This window comes from Salmo trutta, chromosome 12 (genome assembly GCF_901001165.1).
Source record: "Salmo trutta chromosome 12, fSalTru1.1, whole genome shotgun sequence".
Taxonomy (NCBI): domain Eukaryota; kingdom Metazoa; phylum Chordata; class Actinopteri; order Salmoniformes; family Salmonidae; genus Salmo; species Salmo trutta.
This window is the reverse complement of record NC_042968.1, coordinates 93040009-93060421: the sequence shown is the minus strand read 5'-3', so window position 1 is coordinate 93060421 and position 20413 is coordinate 93040009. Positions and strand designations below refer to the sequence as shown.

Genomic DNA, 20413 nt, shown 5'->3' with positions numbered 1-20413 from the left:
GGGAGAGAGAGAGAGAGACAGAGAGAGAGAGAGACAGAGAGAGAGAGAGACAGAGAGAGTTGTTTCTCCAGTTTTCAACAAGTTAACCTTTTTCCCAGTCGTCTAACTGAACGATATTGAAATTAAAATGAGTTGTTCTAAAAATGTTCTGAATTGAAAAGAACAAAAAAGGCAACTGAAATGACAGAAAATAACTGAACTGAATTTCAACTCTCACCTGTGTGTTTGAAGTCTTTCATGTAGTCTCCTGCCCCCTCCTGGTCATCTGAACACACTGCAGCCGTAGCAACAGCAGTATCAGTATTAGCGGTAATATCTGTGTTATAGACCACTCTGGACAGCAGGGCACACACACACAGGTGGGCAGGCAGTCTGCTAGAGCCTCTGATCTTCCAGACCTCCATACAGGGGTAGCCACAGACCATCCTCAGACGTCCAGACAGGAGGGGAGACCTCACCCACTGAGACGAGAGGAAGGGGGGGGGGGGATAAGGGGACAACATATGAGAAGGACCAGGAAAGCGAATTAGGAAGTAACAAGCGTTTAAGGTTTTGTTCTAATCATTTTGTTCCAATCAGGATGACAGAAGATTCCACTAATAGTAGTCTACAGTGAAGAACATAATGAGTCAGTTTGTTTGTGTTACATCTAGGAATGTGATTGGCTGGTCGTACCTGAGGGGGCAGGGCCTGTCTGATCTTGCTCCACTCTGATTGGCTGGGAGTCAGGAAAGAGAGGAACTGGGAGAGGAGAAGGGAGCCTCGCTGACCAACAGATCTTAGTGTGTCAGCTAGCCTCTGGACTGCTAGAACCAACACCTGTAGACTGATAGAACAACACACAGAACAGACCTAGAACCAACACCTACAGACTGATAGAACACACAGAACATCAGACCAACATCTACTGACTGATAGAACACACAGAACAGACCTAGAACCAACATCTACAGACTGATAGAACAACACATAGAACATCAGACCTAGAACCAACACCTACAGACTGATAGAACAACACACAGAACAGACCTAGAACCAACACCTACAGACTGATAGAACACGTGGAACATCAGACCTAGAACCAACATCTACAGACTGATAGAACACACAGAACAGACCTAGAACCAACACCTACAGACTGATCGAACAACACATAGAACAGACCTAGAACCAACATCTACAGACTGATAGAACACATAGAACATCAGACCTAGAACCAACACCTACAGACTGATAGAACACGTGGAACATCAGACCTAGAACCAACACCTACAGACTGATAGAACAACACATAGAACAGACCTAGAACCAACACCTACAGACTGATAGAACAACACATAGAACAGACCTAGAACCAACACCTACAGACTGATAGAACAACACATAGAACAGACCTAGAACCAACACCTACAGACTGATAGAACACACAGAACAGACCTAGAACCAACACCTACAGACTGATAGAACAACACATAGAACAGACCTAGAACCAACACCTACAGACTGATAGAACACACAGAACAGACCTAGAACCAACACCTACAGACTGATAGAACAACACACAGAACAGACCTAGAACCAACACCTACAGACTGATAGAACACACAGAACAGACCTAGAACCAACACCTACAGACTGATAGAACAACACACAGAACAGACCTAGAACCAACATCTACAGACTGATAGAACACACAGAACAGACCTAGAACCAACACCTGCAGACTGATAGAACACACAGAACAGACCTAGAACCAACATCTACAGACTGATAGAACACACAGAACAGACCTAGAACCAACACCTGCAGACTGATAGAACACACAGAACAGACCTAGAACCAACACCTACAGACTGATAGAACAACACATAGAACAGACCTAGAACCAACATCTACAGACTGATAGAACACACAGAACAGACCTAGAACCAACACCTACAGACTGATAGAACAACACATAGAACAGACCTAGAACCAACACCTACAGACTGATAGAACACACAGAACAGACCTAGAACCAACACCTGCAGACTGATAGAACACACAGAACAGACCTAGAACCAACACCTACAGACTGATAGAACAACACACAGAACAGACCTAGAACCAACACCTACAGACTGATAGAACACACAGAACAGACCTAGAACCAACACCTGTAGACTGATAGAACAACACACAGAACAGACCTAGAACCAACACCTACAGACTGATAGAACACACAGAACATCAGACCAACATCTACAGACTGATAGAACACACAGAACAGACCTAGAACCAACATCTACAGACTGATAGAACAACACATAGAACATCAGACCTAGAACCAACACCTACAGACTGATAGAACAACACACAGAACAGACCTAGAACCAACACCTACAGACTGATAGAACACGTGGAACATCAGACCTAGAACCAACATCTACAGACTGATAGAACACACAGAACAGACCTAGAACCAACACCTACAGACTGATCGAACAACACATAGAACAGACCTAGAACCAACATCTACAGACTGATAGAACACATAGAACATCAGACCTAGAACCAACACCTACAGACTGATAGAACACGTGGAACATCAGACCTAGAACCAACACCTACAGACTGATAGAACAACACATAGAACAGACCTAGAACCAACACCTACAGACTGATAGAACAACACATAGAACAGACCTAGAACCAACACCTACAGACTGATAGAACAACACATAGAACAGACCTAGAACCAACACCTACAGACTGATAGAACACACAGAACAGACCTAGAACCAACACCTACAGACTGATAGAACAACACACAGAACAGACCTAGAACCAACACCTACAGACTGATAGAACACACAGAACAGACCTAGAACCAACACCTACAGACTGATAGAACAACACACAGAACAGACCTAGAACCAACATCTACAGACTGATAGAACACACAGAACAGACCTAGAACCAACACCTGCAGACTGATAGAACACACAGAACAGACCTAGAACCAACATCTACAGACTGATAGAACACACAGAACAGACCTAGAACCAACACCTGCAGACTGATAGAACACACAGAACAGACCTAGAACCAACACCTACAGACTGATAGAACAACACATAGAACAGACCTAGAACCAACATCTACAGACTGATAGAACACACAGAACAGACCTAGAACCAACACCTACAGACTGATAGAACAACACATAGAACAGACCTAGAACCAACACCTACAGACTGATAGAACACACAGAACAGACCTAGAACCAACACCTGCAGACTGATAGAACACACAGAACAGACCTAGAACCAACACCTACAGACTGATAGAACAACACACAGAACAGACCTAGAACCAACACCTACAGACTGATAGAACACACAGAACAGACCTAGAACCAACACCTGTAGACTGATAGAACAACACACAGAACAGACCTAGAACCAACACCTACAGACTGATAGAACACACAGAACATCAGACCAACATCTACAGACTGATAGAACACACAGAACAGACCTAGAACCAACATCTACAGACTGATAGAACAACACATAGAACATCAGACCTAGAACCAACACCTACAGACTGATAGAACAACACACAGAACAGACCTAGAACCAACACCTACAGACTGATAGAACACGTGGAACATCAGACCTAGAACCAACATCTACAGACTGATAGAACACACAGAACAGACCTAGAACCAACACCTACAGACTGATCGAACAACACATAGAACAGACCTAGAACCAACATCTACAGACTGATAGAACACATAGAATATCAGACCTAGAACCAACACCTACAGACTGATAGAACACACAGAACAGACCTAGAACCAACACCTACAGACTGATAGAACACGTGGAACATCAGACCTAGAACCAACACCTACAGACTGATAGAACAACACATAGAACAGACCTAGAACCAACACCTACAGACTGATAGAACAACACATAGAACAGACCTAGAACCAACACCTACAGACTGATAGAACAACACATAGAACAGACCTAGAACCAACACCTACAGACTGATAGAAAAACACACAGAACAGACCTAGAACCAACACCTACAGACTGATAGAACACACAGAACAGACCTAGAACCAACACCTACAGACTGATAGAACAACACACAGAACAGACCTAGAACCAACATCTACAGACTGATAGAACACACAGAACAGACCTAGAACCAACACCTGCAGACTGATAGAACACACAGAACAGACCTAGAACCAACATCTACAGACTGATAGAACACACAGAACAGACCTAGAACCAACACCTGCAGACTGATAGAACACACAGAACAGACCTAGAACCAACACCTACAGACTGATAGAACACACAGAACAGACCTAGAACCAACACCTACAGACTGATAGAACAACACATAGAACAGACCTAGAACCAACACCTACAGACTGATAGAACACACAGAACAGACCTAGAACCAACACCTACAGACTGATAGAACACGTGGAACATCAGACCTAGAACCAACACCTACAGACTGATAGAACAACACATAGAACAGACCTAGAACCAAGACCTACAGACTGATAGAACAACACATAGAACAGACCTAGAACCAACACCTACAGACTGATAGAACAACACATAGAACAGACCTAGAACCAACACCTACAGACTGATAGAACACGTGGAACATCAGACCTAGAACCAACACCTACAGACTGATAGAACACGTGGAACATCAGACCTAGAACCAACACCTACAGACTGATAGAACAACACATAGAACAGACCTAGAACCAACACCTACAGACTGATAGAACAACACATAGAACAGACCTAGAACCAACACCTACAGACTGATAGAACACACAGAACAGACCTAGAACCAACACCTACAGACTGATAGAACAACACACAGAACAGACCTAGAACCAACATCTACAGACTGATAGAACACACAGAACAGACCTAGAACCAACACCTGCAGACTGATAGAACACACAGAACAGACCTAGAACCAACATCTACAGACTGATAGAACACACAGAACAGACCTAGAACCAACACCTGCAGACTGATAGAACACACAGAACAGACCTAGAACCAACACCTACAGACTGATAGAACAACACATAGAACAGACCTAGAACCAACATCTACAGACTGATAGAACACACAGAACAGACCTAGAACCAACACCTGCAGACTGATAGAACACACAGAACAGACCTAGAACCAACATCTACAGACTGATAGAACACACAGAACAGACCTAGAACCAACACCTACAGACTGATAGAACACGTGGAACATCAGACCTAGAACCAACACCTACAGACTGATAGAACAACACATAGAACAGACCTAGAACCAACACCTGCAGACTGATAGAACACACAGAACAGACCTAGAACCAACACCTACAGACTGATAGAACACATAGAACAGACCTAGAACCAACATCTACAGACTGATAGAACACACAGAACAGACCTAGAACCAACACCTACAGACTGATAGAACAACACATAGAACAGACCTAGAACCAACACCTACAGACTGATAGAACACACAGAACAGACCTAGAACCAACACCTACAGACTGATAGAACACGTGGAACATCAGACCTAGAACCAACACCTACAGACTGATAGAACAACACATAGAACAGACCTAGAACCAAGACCTACAGACTGATAGAACAACACATAGAACAGACCTAGAACCAACACCTACAGACTGATAGAACAACACATAGAACAGACCTAGAACCAACACCTACAGACTGATAGAACACGTGGAACATCAGACCTAGAACCAACACCTACAGACTGATAGAACACGTGGAACATCAGACCTAGAACCAACACCTACAGACTGATAGAACAACACATAGAACAGACCTAGAACCAACACCTACAGACTGATAGAACAACACATAGAACAGACCTAGAACCAACACCTACAGACTGATAGAACAACACATAGAACAGACCTAGAACCAACACCTACAGACTGATAGAACAACACACAGAACAGACCTAGAACCAACACCTACAGACTGATAGAACACACAGAACAGACCTAGAACCAACACCTACAGACTGATAGAACAACACACAGAACAGACCTAGAACCAACATCTACAGACTGATAGAACACACAGAACAGACCTAGAACCAACACCTGCAGACTGATAGAACACACAGAACAGACCTAGAACCAACATCTACAGACTGATAGAACACACAGAACAGACCTAGAACCAACACCTGCAGACTGATAGAACACACAGAACAGACCTAGAACCAACACCTACAGACTGATAGAACAACACATAGAACAGACCTAGAACCAACATCTACAGACTGATAGAACACACAGAACAGACCTAGAACCAACACCTGCAGACTGATAGAACACACAGAACAGACCTAGAACCAACATCTACAGACTGATAGAACACACAGAACAGACCTAGAACCAACACCTACAGACTGATAGAACACGTGGAACATCAGACCTAGAACCAACACCTACAGACTGATAGAACAACACATAGAACAGACCTAGAACCAACACCTACAGACTGATAGAACAACACATAGAACAGACCTAGAACCAACACCTACAGACTGATAGAACAACACATAGAACAGACCTAGAACCAACACCTACAGACTGATAGAACAACACATAGAACAGACCTAGAACCAACACCTACAGACTGATAGAACACACAGAACAGACCTAGAACCAACACCTACAGACTGATAGAACAACACACAGAACAGACCTAGAACCAACATCTACAGACTGATAGAACACACAGAACAGACCTAGAACCAACACCTGCAGACTGATAGAACACACAGAACAGACCTAGAACCAACATCTACAGACTGATAGAACACACAGAACAGACCTAGAACCAACACCTGCAGACTGATAGAACACACAGAACAGACCTAGAACCAACACCTACAGACTGATAGAACAACACATAGAACAGACCTAGAACCAACATCTACAGACTGATAGAACACACAGAACAGACCTAGAACCAACACCTGCAGACTGATAGAACACACAGAACAGACCTAGAACCAACACCTACAGACTGATAGAACACACAGAACAGACCTAGAACCAACACCTGCAGACTGATAGAACACACAGAACAGACCTAGAACCAACACCTACAGACTGATAGAACAACACACAGAACAGACCTAGAACCAACACCTACAGACTGATAGAACACACAGAACATCAGACCAACATCTACAGACTGATAGAACACACAGAACAGACCTAGAACCAACATCTACAGACTGATAGAACAACACACAGAACAGACCTAGAACCAACACCTACAGACTGATAGAACACGTGGAACATCAGACCTAGAACCAACATCTACAGAATGATAGAACACACAGAACAGACCTAGAACCAACACCTACAGACTGATCGAACAACACATAGAACAGACCTAGAACCAACATCTACAGACTGATAGAACACATAGAACATCAGACCTAGAACCAACACCTACAGACTGATAGAACAACACACAGAACAGACCTAGAACCAACACCTACAGACTGATAGAACACACAGAACAGACCTAGAACCAACACCTACAGACTGATAGAACAACACACAGAACAGACCTAGAACCAACATCTACAGACTGATAGAACACACAGAACAGACCTAGAACCAACACCTGCAGACTGATAGAACACACAGAACAGACCTAGAACCAACATCTACAGACTGATAGAACACACAGAACAGACCTAGAACCAACACCTGCAGACTGATAGAACACACAGAACAGACCTAGAACCAACACCTACAGACTGATAGAACACACAGAACAGACCTAGAACCAACACCTGCAGACTGATAGAACACACAGAACAGACCTAGAACCAACACCTACAGACTGATAGAACAACACACAGAACAGACCTAGAACCAACACCTAAAGACTGATAGAACACACAGAACAGACCTAGAACCAACACCTACAGACTGATAGAACACACAGAACAGACCTAGAACCAACACCTGTAGACTGATAGAACAACACACAGAACAGACCTAGAACCAACACCTACAGACTGATAGAACACACAGAACATCAGACCAACATCTACAGACTGATAGAACACACAGAACAGACCTAGAACCAACATCTACAGACTGATAGAACAACACATAGAACATCAGACCTAGAACCAACACCTACAGACTGATAGAACAACACACAGAACAGACCTAGAACCAACACCTACAGACTGATAGAACACGTGGAACATCAGACCTAGAACCAACATCTACAGACTGATAGAACACACAGAACAGACCTAGAACCAACACCTACAGACTGATCGAACAACACATAGAACAGACCTAGAACCAACATCTACAGACTGATAGAACACATAGAACATCAGACCTAGAACCAACACCTACAGACTGATAGAACACACAGAACAGACCTAGAACCAACACCTACAGACTGATAGAACACGTGGAACATCAGACCTAGAACCAACACCTACAGACTGATAGAACAACACATAGAACAGACCTAGAACCAACACCTACAGACTGATAGAACAACACATAGAACAGACCTAGAACCAACACCTACAGACTGATAGAACAACACATAGAACAGACCTAGAACCAACACCTACAGACTGATAGAACAACACACAGAACAGACCTAGAACCAACACCTACAGACTGATAGAACACACAGAACAGACCTAGAACCAACACCTACAGACTGATAGAACAACACACAGAACAGACCTAGAACCAACATCTACAGACTGATAGAACACACAGAACAGACCTAGAACCAACACCTGCAGACTGATAGAACACACAGAACAGACCTAGAACCAACATCTACAGACTGATAGAACACACAGAACAGACCTAGAACCAACACCTGCAGACTGATAGAACACACAGAACAGACCTAGAACCAACACCTACAGACTGATAGAACACATAGAACAGACCTAGAACCAACATCTACAGACTGATAGAACACACAGAACAGACCTAGAACCAACACCTGCAGACTGATAGAACACACAGAACAGACCTAGAACCAACACCTACAGACTGATAGAACACATAGAACAGACCTAGAACCAACATCTACAGACTGATAGAACACACAGAACAGACCTAGAACCAACACCTACAGACTGATAGAACAACACACAGAACAGACCTAGAACCAACACCTACAGACTGATAGAACACGTGGAACATCAGACCTAGAACCAACACCTACAGACTGATAGAACAACACATAGAACAGACCTAGAACCAAGACCTACAGACTGATAGAACAACACATAGAACAGACCTAGAACCAACACCTACAGACTGATAGAACAACACATAGAACAGACCTAGAACCAACACCTACAGACTGATAGAACAACACACAGAACAGACCTAGAACCAACACCTACAGACTGATAGAACACACAGAACAGACCTAGAACCAACACCTGCAGACTGATAGAACACACAGAACAGACCTAGAACCAACATCTACAGACTGATAGAACACACAGAACAGACCTAGAACCAACACCTGCAGACTGAGAACACACAGAACAGACCTAGAACCAACATCTACAGACTGATAGAACACACAGAACAGACCTAGAACCAACACCTGCAGACTGATAGAACACACAGAACAGACCTAGAACCAACACCTACAGACTGATAGAACAACACACAGAACAGACCTAGAACCAACACCTACAGACTGATAGAACACACAGAACAGACCTAGAACCAACATCTACAGACTGATAGAACAACACACAGAACAGACCTAGAACCAACACCTGCAGACTGATAGAACATGTGGAACATCAGACCTAGAACCAACACCTGCAGACTGATAGAACACACAGAACAGACCTAGAACCAACACCTACAGACTGATAGAACAACACACAGAACAGACCTAGAACCAACATCTACAGACTGATAGAACACACAGAACAGACCTAGAACCAACACCTGCAGACTGATAGAACACACAGAACAGACCTAGAACCAACATCTACAGACTGATAGAACACACAGAACAGACCTAGAACCAACACCTGCAGACTGATAGAACACACAGAACAGACCTAGAACCAACACCTACAGACTGATAGAACAACACATAGAACAGACCTAGAACCAACATCTACAGACTGATAGAACACACAGAACAGACCTAGAACCAACACCTGCAGACTGATAGAACACACAGAACAGACCTAGAACCAACATCTACAGACTGATAGAACACACAGAACAGACCTAGAACCAACACCTGCAGACTGATAGAACACACAGAACAGACCTAGAACCAACACCTACAGACTGATAGAACAACACACAGAACAGACCTAGAACCAACACCTACAGACTGATAGAACAACACACAGAACAGACCTAGAACCAACACCTACAGACTGATAGAACACACAGAACAGACCTAGAACCAACACCTGCAGACTGATAGAACACACAGAACAGACCTAGAACCAACACCTACAGACTGATAGAACAACACACAGAACAGACCTAGAACCAACATCTACAGACTGATAGAACACACAGAACAGACCTAGAACCAACACCTGCAGACTGATAGAACACACAGAACAGACCTAGAACCAACATCTACAGACTGATAGAACACACAGAACAGACCTAGAACCAACACCTGCAGACTGATAGAACACACAGAACAGACCTAGAACCAACACCTACAGACTGATAGAACAACACATAGAACAGACCTAGAACCAACATCTACAGACTGATAGAACACACAGAACAGACCTAGAACCAACACCTGCAGACTGATAGAACACACAGAACAGACCTAGAACCAACATCTACAGACTGATAGAACACACAGAACAGACCTAGAACCAACACCTGCAGACTGATAGAACACACAGAACAGACCTAGAACCAACACCTACAGACTGATAGAACAACACACAGAACAGACCTAGAACCAACACCTACAGACTGATAGAACACACAGAACAGACCTAGAACCAACATCTACAGACTGATAGAACAACACAAAGAACAGACCTAGAACCAACACCTACAGACTGATAGAACATGTGGAACATCAGACCTAGAACCAACACCTACAGACTGATAGAACACACAGAACAGACCTAGAACCAACACCTACAGACTGATAGAACATGTGGAACATCAGACCAACATCTAGAAGCACATAGAAAAACATAAGTTGAACCACATAGATTAAAAAAAATAAAACTTTGTTTACCTTTTGACTCCCAGGGGGGAGGTGAGTAGCTGGGTTTTGACCCAGAATGCAGCGCTGTATAGGAAGCTGCCCTCCTTCACCTCTGACCCCGAGTGATGGACCAATGAGAGGACACCGGCATGACATACCTGACTCAGCTTCTTCAGCAGGGAGTCTGGGAAGGGAGAGAGACAGAGCTGTACGTGTGTGTGTGTGTGTGTGTGTGTACATGTAACCGCAGTGTGTATCTAAGGTGTATGCATGTACCTGAGAGGTGCAGAGCGTCATTTCAGCTAAACTCAGGGTATGGCAAAGTGATGGGGGGGTTACATTTTATAAAAGTTAAGCTCATTTACTAAATATACACAATTAAATAACTTTAGACTGAAGTCAATAGAGGGACTGAACATTCCCCTCAGTCAATAGAGGGACTGAACATTCCCCTCAGTCAATAGAGGGACTGAACATTCCCCTCAGTCAATAGAGGGACTGAACATTCCCCTCAGTCAATAGAGGGACTGAACATTCCCCTCAGTCAATAGAGGGACTGAACATTCCCCTCAGTCAATAGAGGGACTGAACATTCCCCTCAGTCAATAGAGGGACTGAACATTCCCCTCAGTCAATAGAGGGACTGAACATTCCCCTCAGTCAATAGAGGGACTGAACATTCCCCTCAGTCAATAGAGGGACTGAACATTCCCCTCAGTCAATAGAGGGACTGAACATTCCCCTCAGTCAATAGAGGGACTGAACATTCCCCTCAGTCAATAGAGGGACTGAACATTCCCCTCAGTCAATAGAGGACTGAACATTCCCCTCAGTCAATAGAGGACTGAACATTCCCCTCAGTCAATAGAGGACTGAACATTCCCCTCAGTCAATAGAGGACTGAACATTCCCCTCAGTCAATAGAGGGACTGAACATTCCCCTCAGTCAATAGAGGGACTGAACATTCCCCTCAGTCAATAGAGGGACTGAACATTCCCCTCAGTCAATAGAGGGACTGAACATTCCCCTCAGTCAATAGAGGGACTGAACATTCCCCTCAGTCAATAGAGGGACTGAACATTCCTCTCAGTCAATAGAGGGACTGAACATTCCCCTCAGTCAATAGAGGGACTGAACATTCCCCTCAGTCAATAGAGGGACTGAACATTCCCCTCAGTCAATAGAGGGACTGAACATTCCCCTCAGTCAATAGAGGGACTGAACATTCCCCTCAGTCAATAGAGGGACTGAACATTCCCCTCAGTCAATAGAGGGACTGAACATTCCCCTCAGTCAATAGAGGGACTGAACATTCCCCTCAGTCAATAGAGGACTGAACATTCCCCTCAGTCAATAGAGGACTGAACATTCCCCTCAGTCAATAGAGGGACTGAACATTCCCCTCAGTCAATAGAGGACTGAACATTCCCCTCAGTCAATAGAGGACTGAACATTCCCCTCAGTCAATAGAGGACTGAACATTCCCCTCAGTCAAAGAGGACTGAACATTCCCCTCAGTCAATAGAGGACTGAACATTCCCCTCAGTCAATAGAGGACTGAACATTCCCCTCAGTCAATAGAGGACTGAACATTCCCCTCAGTCAATAGAGGACTGAACATTCCCCTCAGTCAATAGAGGGACTGAACATTCCCCTCAGTCAATAGAGGGACTGAACATTCCCCTCAGTCAATAGAGGGACTGAACATTCCCCTCAGTCAATAGAGGGACTGAACATTCCCCTCAGTCAATAGAGGGACTGAACATTCCCCTCAGTCAATAGAGGGACTGAACATTCCCCTCAGTCAATAGAGGGACTGAACATTCCCCTCAGTCAATAGAGGGACTGAACATTCCCCTCAGTCAATAGAGGGACTGAACATTCCCCTCAGTCAATAGAGGGACTGAACATTCCCCTCAGTCAATAGAGGGACTGAACATTCCCCTCAGTCAATAGAGGGACTGAACATTCCCCTCAGTCAATAGAGGGACTGAACATTCCCCTCAGTCAATAGAGGGACTGAACATTCCCCTCAGTCAATAGAGGGACTGAACATTCCCCTCAGTCAATAGAGGACTGAACATTCCCCTCAGTCAATAGAGGACTGAACATTCCCCTCAGTCAATAGAGGGACTGAACATTCCCCTCAGTCAATAGAGGACTGAACATTCCCCTCAGTCAATAGAGGACTGAACATTCCCCTCAGTCAATAGAGGACTGAACATTCCCCTCAGTCAATAGAGGACTGAACATTCCCCTCAGTCAATAGAGGGACTGAACATTCCCCTCAGTCAATAGAGGACTGAACATTCCCCTCAGTCAATAGAGGACTGAACATTCCCCTCAGTCAATAGAGGACTGAACATTCCCCTCAGTCAATAGAGGGACTGAACATTCCCCTCAGTCAATAGAGGACTGAACATTCCCCTCAGTCAATAGAGGACTGAACATTCCCCTCAGTCAATAGAGGGACTGAACATTCCCCTCAGTCAATAGAGGGACTGAACATTCCCCTCAGTCAATAGAGGGACTGAACATTCCCCTCAGTCAATAGAGGGACTGAACATTCCCCTCAGTCAATAGAGGGACTGAACATTCCCCTCAGTCAATAGAGGGACTGAACATTCACTAGCACAGCACCGGGATAAAAACTCAAGTTTCATGTCAAGTCAAACAGCAGTTACCTTGACAAAGCCATCTACTACAGCCATCTTTACCTCTGCACTGTTAAAGAATATGTTGTTCTGTTCCCTGCAGCTGCGTTAATACCAGAGTATTAAAGTGGAGTTGAGCAGTTGGAAATCTCGCTCTCCGGTACTCCAAGTCCTTTCCAACCACTCTGCTAAAAAAAAACAAAAAACGGTCCTTGCTCAAAGGGTAAAAAAAAAAAAAAATAGCTGCACCAAATTCACTCCATTTATTAAAATCACAATTTAACCTACACCCATGTATTTTTGTGACTATCTGGACCTACCATTTGGTTTTGAAGTATTGAAACCAATCCATATGATTTGAATGAAACGTATTTTAATACACAAGAGGAAAAGGTGATGAAAAAAAACGCTCATCATTTCAAACAGGAAACACTGCTTTGGACTAAAAGTAAAAACAAACAGGAAACGCTGCTTTAGACTCCAAGTAAAAACAAACAGGAAACGCTGCTTTAGACTCCAAGTAAAAACAAACAGGAAACGCTGCTTTAGACTCCAAGTAAAAACAAACAGGAAACGCTGCTTTAGACTCCAAGTAAAAACAAACAGGAAACGCTGCTTTAGACTCCAAGTAAAAACAAACAGGAAACGCTGCTTTAGACTCCAAGTAAAAACAAACAGGAAACGCTGCTTTAGACTAAAAGTAAAAACAAACAGGAAACGCTGCTTTAGACTAAAAGTAAAAATAAAAACTAAAAAGACTAGTTCAAGTCCATTACAAAGAAGTCGGTAGGTCTAAAGAAACATTGCGGAAATAAGAAAATGTAATTTAAAAGAAAACAGAAAAGCATATTTAAAGTTTATTATGTTACTAGTCTTTGCTTAGTAGCCAGCCAGAGCAATGCAGCCTGGAGTGCATGGACAGAGCAGATACTCTTAGAAATATTTTACATTTGGAAATAGAGCTGCACCTCTTGAATTTAAAGAGTTATTTGACAAAGTGTCATAGAAACGGTAGAATAGGATATTTCTGATTCTATATAGATGTATATAAATGTTTTACCCCTGCATGTGACTCTGAAGGAGGATTTGATAAAGCGATGCTCCTTTCCCTGCATCTGTCAATGACAAGATGCGCCCATCTCTTCATGTACAATTTGACAACTGATAATATTAAAATCAATCATCAGACTATTGTCAATTTTAACGTTGTCTATAGGCAAAGTCTTATTAATGTGTGAAATTAGTTTCGGTATAGTTTAGGTGTAGTTGGATGGGCCGTCTGTACAGGCTGACCGTCATTGTTGTTCTAAATGTTTCAAAGAAGGAGCTCTACGTTGGTGGCCTCTGGTACATTCTAATGCCTTGATTCCATCAAATACACAACAAAATGATTTAATACTTTATCGAGTTTAGCTGCCAGATTAGAAACATTAGCTGTGGTATTGTGTATAGAGATATGGCTACGACTTAAATTTAAATATATGAATTCAGTGTATTGTTAGACTTTGTCTAGGTCTATGAGATCAGGACTTTTAAAGCTTTAAAAAAATATATATATTTAACCATCTTCTCTTGAGATTAAAGTCATATTTCCAGTTTTACAGAAAGTTATGAATAGTCAGAATGTTTGTTCTTCAAATTATATATACTGCTCAAAAAAATAAAGGGAACACTTAAACAACACATCCTAGATCTGAATGAAATAAATAATCTTATTAAATACTTTTTTCTTTACATAGTTGAATGTGCTGACAACAAAATCACACAAAAATAATCAATGGAAATCCAATTTATCAACCCATGGAGGTTTGGATTTGGAGTCACACTGAAAATTAAAGTGGAAAACCACACTACAGGCTGATCCAACTTTGATGTAATGTCCTTAAAACAAGTCAAAATGAGGCTCAGTAGTGTGTGTGGCCTCCACGTGCCTGTATGACCTCCCTACAATGCCTGGGCATGCTCCTGATGAGGTGGCGGATGGTCTCCTGAGGGATCTCCTCCCAGACCTGGACTAAAGCATCCGCCAACTCCTGGACAGTCTGTGGTGCAACGTGGTGTTGGTGGATGGAGCGAGACATGATGTCCCAGATGTGCTCAATTGGATTCAGGTCTGGGGAACGGGCAGGCCAGTCCATAGCGTCAATGCCTTCCTCTTGCAGGAACTGCTGACACACTCCAGCCACATGAGGTCTAGCATTGTCTTGCATTAGGAGGAACCCAGGGCCAACTGCACCAGCATATGTTCTCACAAGGGGTCTGAGGATCTCATCTCGGTACCTAACGGCAGTCAGGCTACCTCTGGCAAGCACATGGAGGGCTGTGCGGCCCCCCAAAGAAATGCCACCCCACACCATGACTGACCCACCGCCAAACCGGTCATGCTGGAGGATGTTGCAGGCAGCAGAACGTTCTCCACGGCGTCTCCAGACTCTGTCACGTCTGTCACATGTGCTCAGTGTGAACCTGCTTTCATCTGTGAAGAGCACAGGGCGCCAGTGGCGAATTTGCCAATCTTGGTGTTCTCTGGCAAATGCCAAACGTCCTGCACGGTGTTGGGCTGTAAGCACAACCCCCACCTGTGGACGTCGGGCCCTCATACCACCCTCATGGAGTCTGTTTCTGACCTTTTGAGCAGACACATGCACATTTGTGGCATGCTGGAGGTCATTTTGCAGGGCTCTGGCAGTGCTTCTCCTGCTCCTCCTTGCACAAAGGCGGAGGTAGCGGTCCTGCTGCTGGGTTGTTGCCCTCCTACGGCCTCCTCCACGTCTCCTGATGTACTGGCCTGTCTCCTGGTAGCGCCTCCATGCTCTGGACACTACGCTGACAGACACAGCAAACCTTCTTGCCACAGCTCGCATTGATGTGCCATCCTGGATGAGCTGCACTACCTGAGCCACTTGTGTGGGTTGTAGACTCCGTCTCATGCTACCACTAGAGTGAAAGCACCGCCAGCATTCAAAAGTGACCAAAACATCAGCCAGGAAGCATAGGAACTGAGAAGTGGTCTGTGGTCCCCACCTGCAGAACCACTCCTTTATTGGGGGTGTCTTGTTAATTGCCTATAATTTCCACCTGTTGTCTATTCCATTTGCACAACAGCATGTGAAATTTATTGTCAATCAGTGTTGCTTCCTAAGTGGACAGTTTGATTTCACAGAAGTGTGATTGACTTGGAGTTACATTGTGTTGTTTAAGTGTTCCCTTTATTATTTTGAGCAGTGTATTTTATTAAAACAGAAAAATTAAGTAACAAACCTACTTTATCTTGAAAATGTTATTAAAGGTTAAATCACTCTTAAGAATGATATCTCTAACTTAATTTAAAATTATCTATAGGTAGCGCCCTATATATTTTGCCTGATTCCGTTTTCTTACCAAAATTCAGTTTAGTTATTCCCAGTTTTTATGCATTCTGTTTATGTCTCATGATAAACTTATAAAATGTTAAATGCATTTAATTGATTCCAACTAAGGACAACGCATTTTGTTTATATTGTTGAATTCCCTTTTAACGCCTGGATTACTCGAGGGCCCTAACGATCATATTTGGACCAGAATGAGTCTCTCCACTACCTAATGTTCCTGCAGTGATGATTCACCATCTTCATTAAAATGTTTTCATCATTGATCTGCAGATAATAAACAAAAAGCCTAGGTCTACCAGGAACCTACGCAATTTATCGAGCCAAATAAATGGCTCTCTCAGCGATGCGATTCAGTAAGCCAGACTGACTGACAAGACGAGAGTCCCTGACTTTTGCGTCACTGTCTGGCAAGCCCCGACATCCTAGGAAATGAAACCTAGGAAATATTTGGTTTTCAAGGAAACCTATGTGAAACACGCAAAAGAAAATAAATTAATGTGACAGAAAATAAGTGGATTTAGACTCGTCGATGGGACGTGCAAATACATGAGCATGCCCTCTCTCCCCCTGTTCCATGTAATGAAATTCGACCGCAACCAATCACAGCCACACAAACAGTACCGGGAGGTGGGTCAGAGAGCAGAGTGAGCTTCCCTGTCATCGCTGGCTTTATGACTGACAGGCAGCTGTCCTATCAATAGATCGCTAGAAGATGCATATCGTTCATTCTAGCGGGAGAAGGCTTTTAAATGAAAAGAAGCCTAGTTAAATTTATATAGTTGAAACGCTAATGGAAAACACTCTGTGTCTGGTCCTCTGTGTGTGTGTGTGTGTGTGTGTGTGTGTGTGTGTGTGTGTGTGTGTATGTGTGTGTGTGTGTGTGTGTCTGGTCCCGTGTGTGTGTGTGCGCGTGTGTCTTACCTGACAGGTGTGTGTGTGTCTGGTCCCGTGTGTGTGTGTGTGTGAGCGTGTGTCTTACCTGACAGGTGTGTGTGTGTGTGTGTGTGCGCGTGTGTCTTACCTGACAGGTGTGTGTGTGTCTGGTCCTGTGCGGTGAGTGTGAAGACAGTGAGCAGCAGCTCCTCAGCGGAGGCCAGTAGGAGGCAGTGTGTTACGGAGGTGAAGAACGTAGAGGCCACATCACAGATGAAACACACCAGTGGCTCCAGATTACCCCTCTCAGACAGACCTGCAATACAATACAATACATGTTGATATACAATATTACTGCAATATAATACAGAACTATTACAATACATGTTGATATACAATATTACTGCAATATAATACAGAACTATTAAAATACAATAATGTTGATATACAATATTACTGCAATATAATACAGAACTATTACAATACATGTTGATATACAATATTACTGCAATATAATACAGAACTATTAAAATACAATAATGTTGATATACTCAGTGGCCAATTTATTAGGTACACCCATCTAGTAACGGGTCAGACCCCCACCTCTTTGCCTCCAGAACAACCTGAATTCTTCGGGCATGGAAAAGTTGCTCAATTGGTATCAAGGAACATAACGTGTGCCAGAAAAACATTCCCCACATCATTACACCACCACCTCCAGCCTGTACCGTTGACAACAGACAGGATGGGGCCATGGACTCATGCTCCTTACGCCTAATCAGCATGACGTAACAGGAACCAGGATTTGTCGGACCAGGCGATGTTTATCCACTCCTCAAATTGTCCAGTTTTGGTGATGGCGTGCCCACTGGAGCCACTTCTTGTTTTTAGCTGATAGGAGTGGAACCCGGTGTGGTCATCTGCTGTAGTAGCCAATCCGTGATGAGGACCAACGAGTGGCGCGTTCCGAGATGCCGTTCTGCACACCGCTGTTGTTCCGCGCTGTTATTTGTCTGTTTGTGGCCCGCCGATTGGCTTGCAAGATTCTTTCCCTTGTCCTTGGACCTCTCATCAACAAGCTGTTGTTTTCGCCCACAGGACTGCCGCTGACTGGATGTTTGTCGAGCCATTTTTTTTCGGGGAAAACCCTTGATACTGTCGTGCTTGAAAAACCCAGGACGCCGGCCGTTTTCTGAGACACTGGAAACGCGTGCGCCTGACACCGACGATCATACCGACGCTCAAAGTCTCTTAGGTCACTCGTTTTGCACATTCTAACGTTCAACTGAACAGTAACTGAATGTCTTGATGCCTGTCTGCCTGCTTTATTTAGCAAGCCACGGCTACGTAACTCACTATCTGTAGGAGCGATCCATTTTGATGAACGGGATGGTATACCTACCTAAGTGTACAATACTACTACAATACAATGGAATACTGTTGATATACAATACTAATATAATAATCTACAATACAATGGAATATAATATGTTATAATACTTTAATACACAATTCAATACTGGACATGTTTATTGTCCATTCGTTAAAGCAAACAACGGAAATACACTACATGTCCAAAAGTATATGGACACATTTTTGTCAAACATCTCATTCTAAAATGGCCATTAATATGGAGTTGGTCCCCTATAACAGCCTCCACTCTCCTGGGAAGGCTTTGCACTAGATGTTGGAACAATGCTGCAGGGACTTGCTTCCACTCAGCCACAAGAGTATTAGTGAGGTGAGGTGATGTTGGGCAATTAGGCCCTGGCTCGCAGTCAGCGTTACAATTCATCCCAAAGTTGTTCGATGGGGTTGAGGTCAGGGCTCTGTGCAGGCCAGTCAAGTTCTTCCACACCGATCTTGACAAACCATTTCTGTACGGACCTCGCTTTGTGCACGTGGGCATTGTCATGCTGAAACAGGAAAGGGCCTTCCCCAAACTGTTGCCACAAAGTTGGAAGCACAGAATCATCTAGAATGTCATTGTATGCTGTAGTGTTAAAATTTCCCTTCACTGGAACGAAGGGGCCTGAACCATGAAAAACAGCCCCAGACCATTATTCCTCCTCCACCAAACTTTACAGTTGGCACTATGCATTGGGGCAGGTAGCGTTCTCCTGGCATTCGCCAAACCACTGCTCCAGAGTCCAATGGTGGCGAGCTTTACACCACTCCAGCCGAC

General features: G+C 43.7%; 1 protein-coding gene across 1 annotated transcript in view; it reads right to left on the bottom strand.

The window, feature by feature from the left end:
- The window catches only part of ltn1 (listerin E3 ubiquitin protein ligase 1), a 100061-nt gene that overhangs the window by 41967 nt on the left and 37681 nt on the right, over positions 1 to 20413 (bottom strand). Inside the window, exons 17-21 of the mRNA XM_029766749.1 lie at positions 18377 to 18544; positions 11360 to 11513; positions 676 to 826; positions 218 to 461; positions 165 to 175 (exon numbers count right to left, since the gene is read on the bottom strand). Coding sequence (XP_029622609.1) covers positions 165 to 175; positions 218 to 461; positions 676 to 826; positions 11360 to 11513; positions 18377 to 18544 — 728 coding nt within the window. The remainder of the gene's footprint in view (positions 1 to 164; positions 176 to 217; positions 462 to 675; positions 827 to 11359; positions 11514 to 18376; positions 18545 to 20413) is intronic.